The sequence below is a fragment of the Hibiscus syriacus genome, unplaced genomic scaffold, assembly GCF_006381635.1.
Source record: "Hibiscus syriacus cultivar Baekdansim isolate YM2019G1 unplaced genomic scaffold, ASM638163v2 tig00002840_pilon, whole genome shotgun sequence".
Lineage (NCBI taxonomy): Eukaryota > Viridiplantae > Streptophyta > Magnoliopsida > Malvales > Malvaceae > Hibiscus > Hibiscus syriacus.
The window spans coordinates 3,676,233-3,685,683 of record NW_024061947.1 but is presented as its reverse complement, the minus strand read 5'-3'; the positions used below and the strand labels follow the sequence as shown (position 1 = coordinate 3,685,683).

The 9,451-nt window shown below is 35.0% G+C and overlaps 1 protein-coding gene across 2 annotated transcripts; it reads right to left on the bottom strand.

Moving 5' to 3' along the window:
• Positions 1–657: 657 nt before the first annotated feature.
• LOC120155176 (protein downstream neighbor of son homolog) lies at positions 658–8,288 on the bottom strand. 2 transcript variants are annotated; one of them, XM_039166761.1, is made up of 15 exons: positions 8,168–8,288; positions 7,901–8,050; positions 7,383–7,441; positions 7,126–7,255; positions 6,930–7,021; positions 6,683–6,839; positions 6,418–6,605; positions 6,051–6,265; positions 5,802–5,900; positions 5,182–5,303; positions 4,316–4,417; positions 3,652–3,761; positions 3,405–3,492; positions 2,956–3,155; positions 658–974 (listed from the first exon to the last, which is right to left on the bottom strand). In XM_039166761.1, exons 2-15 carry the CDS (start codon positions 8,009–8,011, stop codon positions 707–709), a joined length of 1,941 nt encoding a protein of 646 aa, XP_039022692.1. In that variant the 5' UTR covers positions 8,012–8,050; positions 8,168–8,288; the 3' UTR covers positions 658–706. The 2 variants fall into 2 exon arrangements, with proteins under 2 accessions (XP_039022692.1, XP_039022698.1); XM_039166767.1 differs by having other exon boundaries at positions 662–974; positions 6,930–7,018; positions 8,168–8,286.
• Positions 8,289–9,451: the final 1,163 nt, after the last annotated feature.

Genomic DNA, 9,451 nt, shown 5'->3' with positions numbered 1-9,451 from the left:
TATAACCTTTTTAAGATACTTGTTCATAGCATATAATCAATGACAATCATTTTAACGATCTTTTCAAAAATCCGACATTTTTAGCCATACCTAAAAATGCTTTCGGTGATAATTTTAATAGGACAAAAAAATAATTACTTTTCTTTAAATTAATTATTATAACCAAACAAATCATTACATCTTATCGTAAACGACAATTTCAACGATACAAACATAGACGTTAAATTATCATATTTATGTGCATTTTCATTAAGTCCATGAACTCATTGTTTCACAATTCAACAGATTTAATTGATAGCCAAATCAATTTTCTCTGTTTGTTTACTGAAAATATTTTTTGAAAAATATTTCACCAAAATATTTCTTACAGAAGATCAAACGTAAGTCAATTTTCATAAAATGCAAAGGAAATTTTGTTGATCATGAAATATTTTGTATTGACCAACCAATTTTCCTCCAACCAAACACTAAAACAAGGAAAATATTTTCCAGAAAATATTTACATGAAACAAACAGACCCCTAAAAACCAACAACGTTTAATTACACACAAAAACACATCTATTTTTGGCTAAGGATTATTCGCAGGCCGTTTCTCACATCAAAACACTCTTGCAATTAACAAAATGTAGCTGTAGCAGAATAAGTTTTAGAAAGGGCAAAACCAAACATTTCATATAAAACAAATAACATTAATAAATTACGCGGTCAAATATACCCCTCACCCCCCAGAGATGTGAGAGCATTATATAATGTCATACAGGGGTGAGAGACAATATATGAACCATCACAGTATTTCAACTCCTTTAGTAAACCAGAATTCAAATGAGGGGAAACAATAGCTTCAGGAACACCAAAGGAGTAGCCTATTATTTCTTGTGTATTTTCATCAGACGTGGCTTCGCTACTGCCGGCTATCTCACACAATGTCCCGAGAGCAGTATTTAACCCAACCGATGTATGCTCAGTTGTAAAGCTGAAGACAATCCATATAACATCAGGCAAAATTTTCATTGACTAATGCCACAGCTTTATATTCTTTTTTTTTCATTTATGCTCCACTTTTACCGTATGTTACCTGATTCTTAATTCTCCATTAAGTATTCATACTTATTTCAGACATATTCAGGCATGGATACAGGGACATTATCGTCTAAATATATGAAAATTTTAGAAGAAAATTGAACCTAACAATGTTGGATACATATCCAGTATCCAACACTCATCCTTAAGTTATGCAATGAGTTGATAACTTCAAGGTACTTTTATCTACTATGAAGAGAAAAAAAATGCTTCAGTAGGTTTAATTATCGATTACCTTGACTCCTGTAGCTAGCAGATTAATCTACATAATGAAGATCTATTATGTGCTTGGTTTTAAAAAGCGTAAAGCGCCCTAAAGCGCCTAGGGTCCTAGACGCCGAAGCGCTAAGCGCTAAGCGAAAGCGCTCGTTTTATGCACACGAAGCGCCAGAAAAGCCGAAATTCACAAAAAAATATAGAATATTTACAAATTAACGTATAAATACTTAAATATCAAAGTGTCAATGCATATATTCAAAACTTATAAGTACTTAAACCCCAAAATATAATTCTCAATTTACTTATAAGTTATAAATACTTAAATACTTATATACCATTAACCATACGACTATACGAGCATATTAATCTCAAAAGATGGTCTACACCAAAAGTAGTCTAAAGTGAGATGAACAAAAGTATTTTTCTAAACCCTCAATTCCTTATAACTAAAAATCCTCTAAATCGTCATCATCATCAACTCGGACAACACCATCTCCTTCATCACTAGACACTCCAATATCTTCTTCCATCTCATCTTCATCAACTAAGCATCTACGAGATGGTCTACTAGAGATAGGATTATGAGCAGGAGATTTTCCTTTATCATTCCGCGATGGTCCGGCTAATGAGATTTTCCTGATAATCTAATAGCCCGCTAAACCCTAAACAAGCCCAAAAATCGTATCTGCTAAAGCCAATAATCGTATCTTCTAAACTCGCGATTAAGCGCCGATTAGCGCTTTGCTAAAAGCACTGCAAAAGCGCTGATTACTACCGCTTAATGAATTCGTAGTGCTTTTGCTATGCTGAAGCGCCAGGGGCCTCGCTCGAGTTGCTTAGCGCTCGCGCTTTTTTAAACACAGATTATGTGACCTACACTACATCTATGAAGGAGGGGGACGGCAAAGGAGCCCCGTTTCCGGCACGGGGACGGCTGGGGTACGTTCCAGGGACGTCCCACAGTGGCAGCGTACGGCTGACCGAATTCGGAGACGGTCAATGCTTATCTGGGGACGTCCCCAGGGGTAATTTTGGTTTAAAGCAGTCTCGTTTTTACTTACACCATTTGCAGTGGCACCCTTCTCGCCCTGGTTTCTTCTACTTTGCTTTCAACAATGGCTCTCTCAAAACACGCCAAGGCTCTCACAAGCTCTCCATTAAAGCATCTCCAGCCATGCCTCCAGGAAAAACTGCCACAACCCCTTCACCGGAATTGCCTCCAATCGGTTCTTTCAAGGTTTGTGAAAAGAAAGAAAATAAATAAAAAGGAAGAAGCGGACGCGGGGGAGAAAGAAGAGTTAGAATATAAAGAATTTTTGGTATAATTGTCAATTGTTCCCTGAGCTTTCTAGGGCTTTCGAATATGTAAACAAGTTTTGCAGTATTTTTAAATTGGCCACTAAAATTAATTTAGGGATTTGGAGAAAAATTCTCAAATTTTAATTAGAGTTAAATTAAGGTGTTACACCAATTTTCCATGAATTATTGACTTTATTTATGATTTCTTACATCTATTTATAATTTTAAAAAAAATTATATGGCATACCCTGTAATTTTAGAAATTGTCGTTTCCCGTCCCCGTATCCATCCCCTGCTAAGATATCTGATAGAATGCAATAATTTGATCCAAGGAAATGAATGTATAGTAACCATACCTTGCTTCAAAGCGTTGCCCTTTAGAAGACATTTGAGCACATATGTTGCTGATAATCCAAGGGGGAATATATGAATCCTTGATTTCAATGCTATAACAAAGGCCACTAGATGAAATCGGAATGGAATGTCCATCTTTCAAGATGGATCCTTGGGGAACAGAAGCACCATGATCAGCCATTTTAATCTCCATGCATTTAACCTTAACATAAAAATGGACATAGAAACATATAAACCAGGTTATACAACAAGTGGCAAGAAACTACGATAAAGCTTTCTATATTAATCCTTATTTTATATGCCAAGAAAAATATTATATATATGCCAAACAGCTACTATTTAGAATCATCACGGGGAGTGACCAAATTATGTGATTGAATAAACAATTCAAACTTACAACCAACAAAAGCTAAGAAGAAACAAAAAGATTATTTCTGGCAATGTCACTGACCTCAGGGGCAGAAAGAGTAGCATGCTGAAAAGGAATAGGAGAATATAAGACAGGAACATCCACAGCATTCAGAAAGGTCAAGAAAGATCTAAAGACAAACAAACGGAAAATAGTCAGATATATTGGCAACCGGCAAGTCAATGCAGATAAAAGAGAAGTATCATCCCTTTCAACATGAGAATTCTTGAAGCCATATATCAGTTTACCAAACAAGCCTCAATTTTTTTAATTGGCGGAAGGAACTTACCTATAATTTAACAAAATCTCATACAAACCATGTACATTCTGATTTCCAACGAAAACCAGTAATGACTGGGGAGTATTATCAATATCAGAGAAGGAATTGGTGCGTCGAGTCTGCAGCAAATTCAACAGATCGGGGATAAATACTGAGCATAAGAAAAGTGAACAGATGTCCCAAATAATTGAGCAAAAGGGTGTAATCGTTACACCAAAGTTTTATTTCAGTTAGCATCCTCTTTAGTAAAACACAATCACGTAGGAGATGAAAGAAGTTTCTACGAGCTTTCAGTTGCAAGTGGAAATATTTCTATTTTCTTTTAAAATTGTCACAAGTCAAATAATACAGATTTTAACTTGTAATTGACGTAACCAACTTAGTGCATGCAGGAATAAAAAGGGAAAGAAAGATGAAAATGGAAGGACAAACAAGAATATAGCACATTTAGATCAAAACACTTGAATCTTTTAAAAGAAACGGATAACTAGTTTTTATCAAGAAGTTAACAATTCCGGAACAAAAGCAAGTGCAGCAACTCAACCAACCATCATACTGTCTGTCCGATTTTTTATGTTCCCAATATTGCACCAAAATGCATTCCATGGTCAAATACCAAGGCAATAACTCAATCAAAAGCCAAATTAAGACTATCAGCTCAAGATGTACATACCTGACCCAACTTGTGCTTCTCGATTTCTGAAAGCTCTAAGAGAACCTCAGTAGTCACATGTTCTACTTGAGAATGGCAAAGAGGCATAGAAAAAGAAACATCCTAGGAAACATAATTGAAAACCAGTAGAGGGAAAACGTCAGCATCTCACATTTAATAAAGCAAGAAAATTAATTAAAATGGTTATAAATGACCAGCATAGGAGTTAAATATAATTTCCAATTAAAACTACAGTTGATTTATACAACCTCTATACCTTCCAGATAAAAAATAAATAAATTACAGGGAGAATATCCCATTACTCGTATACCCTCTTCTACAGTCACAAGTTGGGTCGGCAACAGCTTGCATCAATTTTCAGACTTTAGAAATATTGAAACAAGTATTGCTTTGGTTAATATTGCTTTAACTATTACTATCAGTCCAGTATTTTATCGTTACAATATCACCAGGAAAACTGACCAAGTCCCATAGCTATAAAACCATAGCTAGATGTGTCAAAAAAGACATCTTGTGGTTCTCATTCTCCACCTCAGTATCACACTTATTAAGTTATGATGAATTGGATCAGTGTCATTAGATAAATTTTAATTGAATAAATCTGAAAATGAAATAAAAGGAGAATTTAGGATAAAGCATTTATATACTAGCATAATCACTTCCTTATACAAAATGCCAACAAGCTATATGCAAAGCATATTGCCACCATTGCAGTTAATATCATATTCATATGACCAGGATACAATTACAGAAAATCTCTAGAAGGCCGTGTAATACTTTTCATTAAATATGGTTTTCCACAGTTTATAGTAATCAGGATTAACATCACTACCCAATAGTTTAACTAGTTAAGAGTGGCGTCTTACTTGCTCCTTTAGTAATGACCTCAAACCTCTGGTTGACTGAGAGATATAAGCATGGTATGACCTTCTACTTCTTCCCGAGTCATCAGTAGCAGTGAACATCACCACAAAATGTGAAGTGCACACTAGAAAGTTTCAAACAAAATCATTACCAAGATTACAAGATATAGCTTATACTTTTAGACAGATAATGCAAGTGAGAATAATCCAACATAAAACTTAAAGCAGAATTTACAGTCGTGAAAAGAAGAAAAGACAAATTGAAATTGAGGAAACAAAGTAGGATTGAGGTCTTGGCGGATGGAGAGGGCATCGTATGTGTTCTTCAAAGAACTCAGTGGCCCATTGCAAATATTATCCTGATTAAGTATACACATAAGATGTGCAAGGTATTTAACAACAATGAGACAGAAGCAAAATAGAATTAAACAAAAAAAAATGCAAGCATTTCGAGGCGTGCAGTCATAGGTATGGTGTGCATTAAATAAAATATTGTGATGTTCTAATGACAAGAGAAAACATCATCCTCATAACTTGGTTCAATCAACAGTGCAAGAATATTGGAGCATGGTTTGAAAAGTGTTGCAGATAAGGAAAAAGTCATAAGCATGAAAAATATTTACCATAAAAGATGCTACAAACATTTTCCCGAAACATATAGTAAAGACTCCGAAATGATTCCTCCCATACCCCGACCCGCTTTCTTAAGAAATCCATTTCAGCTGGAGAACAAGTGACAACACCAGTTAAATAACTTCAGATAAGGGGAGAAATGGGGAAGCAATACTCTGGACGTGTGTTTTTGTTGGTGTACAAACTACAAACAAGAAGGATTGAGAGAGAATTCAACACAAAAGTTTCATTAAAGAAACCTCCATCTGCTGCTGCTGAGATCAGTACTGAAATGAGAGACGGTGGTAGGGTAGATTGAGGATAAATCCAAGAATGTAATGTATTAGAATTCAACACTTGGGAAGCCAGTCTGGTCTGAGAAGCACTGCTAATATTTTGGTCTTCAAAAGAACCAGAACGTGGTGTAAATTGAGGCATACCATTATATGTGCCAGACATCATTGACCTATGTAACCTGGAAACACAAAACAATGTTAAGCTTGTTATACACACACACACACACATATGCGCAAAATAAACAGGACTAAAAAATGAACATAGAGGTCATATCTCCAAGTAGAAGAAATATAACAAAAGTACATTAAGAAAAACAACAGGTTTATTCACCAATTCACCGAGGAGGAGGACACCAATCGCACATAAGTTTTCAGAGTAAAATCCAGAGGAATTTTCTTCCCCGTCACATTGTAATCAGAGCAGAAGTTCCCCTTTGAAAGATCATCAAATCTTTCAGAAGAGTCTGAAGGTAAGTTCGGGATTGCTTCACAAGCAGCTAGTCCTTTCAATGCTTTATCCTACAAAAGAACTGGTGGTTTATTAAGGGGAAAAATAATCCAAGTAATTGAAGCTTGAAGCTGCTAAAAGCATATACCATGTTAACAGTTGCCAAGCCTGATAACTTTTGGCCCCCTGATGAAAGCTCAGTAACACTGAGAAATGTACCCTGATTGCATTTTTCAAGTGTTCTATGGGCATTGGTCACATCATCTTCTTTTGGAACATCAACAGAAGCAACAAAACCCTCTGGACTGTAAAGCAACAATGTATAACCAATAAAATCAAACAACAAATCTAATTATTACATGACAGATATGTAGCACTAGAACTGACTGACATACCATGAAAGTTGTTTCCTTTTCTTGGCAGCCATACTTGAAAATGCAGATATTTTCTTTAGGCAGCTAGGTTGCTCAACTGAACTATTGTCCTGCTAAACAATAACATGATTGAACAAATCAATGAACTATTTATCACGTTATTACTAGTAAACTGCGTTAAGATGTTTCTATTAAATTCATATTCTGGAAATATAACCTTCGAATTTTCTTTTCCTGAAGGCAGTTTGAACCTTGGTTTCTTGGAAGGAAATACTTCATTCATACGAATGTCAATATATCTTGGATTCCTTTGTGGATCTGGTTTTTTGAGTCCATTCTCCATATCACTACCACAACCAATGGATAAAAACAAACTTTTAATATGCTTGCAACTTAATAATAAGTAAAAGGAACAGTAAATGAAGAGGCAAAACACTTGCCAAAAAAAGAAAAAGAGGAATAACAATACTTTACCTTGGGGCCAAAGATTTATGAACAAGCTCGGCAACATTTGTCATCTTTAACTGCTCCCCCTGTCAAATAAACACATTATAAAAGTATAAGACTAAAGTACAACTCCTCATAAAGTTAACTAAACTATTGTCTATTTAGCATCAATACTCCAAGTATTAAACCAAATAATGTAAAAGAAAGTATGGTTGAAAATTAAGAAAACGTGACAGAAAGGCACACAAGGTGAAAAGAGTAACTAACGGTCAGAGCTACGATTTAGTGGACTAAGGGAAAACTCAAAGCAGTGAGGTTTTCCGACAAATTACAAAAAAAAATGGAAAAAGCCATTGACTAGAAGAAGAAGAAACTAGAAACAAATAATACATTTATCTCTTTAAAAGGTACCCTTCTGCATTATCAAAACATCCTGACCCCATAAACAATTACAATGAACACAAACATATTCATAAACGATCATCAAAAGTGAAATACCCAATCCCAACAATGCTGGTAAAAGTTAGGAGGGAGGAAAACAATACTCTAAGTTCCGAAGGGGTCTTCCTTTTAACTGATGTTCCAATTTTGAGAGCATCCCCGCCAATTTGTTGCGGTGCAGAAGCTAAAGCACCAAGCGTAGCTACCTTTGCCATATTAGAGGCTCCACTCAAGCAGTATCGCAACTCCTTTACCTGAAACATCAATAGGACTACCAGAAATTGTGACGTTTTCTTCGTATTTGGGAGAACGGAACAGAAAACTCGCATTTTTCTATTGATAACAAAATAAGAAACAAATCAGAGTCTTACCACGGCGAAGAAATGCGTCAATAACGGATCAGAGAGAATCCAGGTATTCCCCAATCGATTAATAAACTAGGGTTTAGAAGGAAAAAAGTGGATGAAAGCGTAAGTGCAAGTCATGGACAGGGAGGGGGTGGGGGGAGAGGGAGAGAGAGAGAGTGCGGCAAAGTGGAAAGCTGGTTTATTTGTTTTTAAAAACAATTGGATTTTCCCTCCTACAACTGACGGTGTTATCAAATTCCCTATTTGTGCTCTTCCATAATTAAGGATAATATTGTTTAGGCTTAATTATAAAATAACTGTTAAAACTATATTGTTATTCTCAAATAGGTACTCAAACTTTTTTTAAATCATTTATGTGCCTAACATTACGAATGTTATCACTTTAGGTGTCTCGATTGTAACAATCAGTAAAAAAATTGTTAAATGACACGTGTCGTAATCTGATAAATTTGAAAATTTTATTTTAAAAATTTTAAAATATTATTATATTTGAAAAAAATAAACTGAACTTTTCTATTTTCCACAAAATACACCGCAATTCATAAAAATCTAATTTTCTATTTGATTGACGGTAAAGGGGTTATTGAAAGTGGAATCTAACAATTGACGGACGAGCTTCGACGATGAGATAATGGCGGTGGGTGGGTGGTACTGCGACAGAAGAGAAACACAAAGGAAAAGAAGATAAAGCGATGGTGCTACCCTTTGTCATCGATTATCATCGTTTGTTGCCGATTTGGGGTGGAATTAGAGATTTAGGGAGTTCAATTTTTTTGTATTCTAGATAAAAAAAAATGAGGTTTTTTCGAAAATTAAATATTTTTATTTTTAAAGAAAAATTTAAAATTACCATATTATGACATGTGTCACTTAACGGGTTTTTTAACGGTTATTACGACTGAGACACCTAAAGTGATAACGTTTGTAATGTCAGACCCCTGAATGATTAAAACAAAAATTGGACACTTTATTTGAGAAAAAGGGTATAATTTAAGCCTATCGTTTATTAAGGATGCTAATATTAATTGAAGGTAATTAAATGAAACAAAGTAATGTTTCTTGAGCTTAATATAAGTAACGCATTAACCAAACAATCAAACTATTAAGGGGAAAATGGAAACTATGTTTAACTTTAATAGATTGCTTTGAGTTCCCTTTAAAGCATCAGGCTCAAATCAGCCCTATCCAAAGAATTTGAAAATTTTTAACTGTTCATAAAAATTCTGCAAATACTCTCTAAAGAGTGCACGGCAGAAACTCGGCCATAAAGAGTGAAGCCCGTAGCAT

Excerpts from the sequence above, each read along its gene's own strand:
- LOC120155176 (XM_039166761.1), bottom strand. The coding sequence starts at position 8,011 with ATGGCAAAGGTAGCTACGCTTGGTGCTTTAGCTTCTGCACCGCAACAA. Across the intron at positions 7,022-7,125 it reads CAGGAAAAGAAAATTCGAAG|CAGGACAATAGTTCAGTTGA; the intron begins GTTATATTTCCA and ends GTTATTGTTTAG. Across the intron at positions 6,266-6,417 it reads TCCTCCTCCTCGGTGAATTG|GTTACATAGGTCAATGATGT; the intron begins GTGAATAAACCT and ends TTGTGTTTCCAG.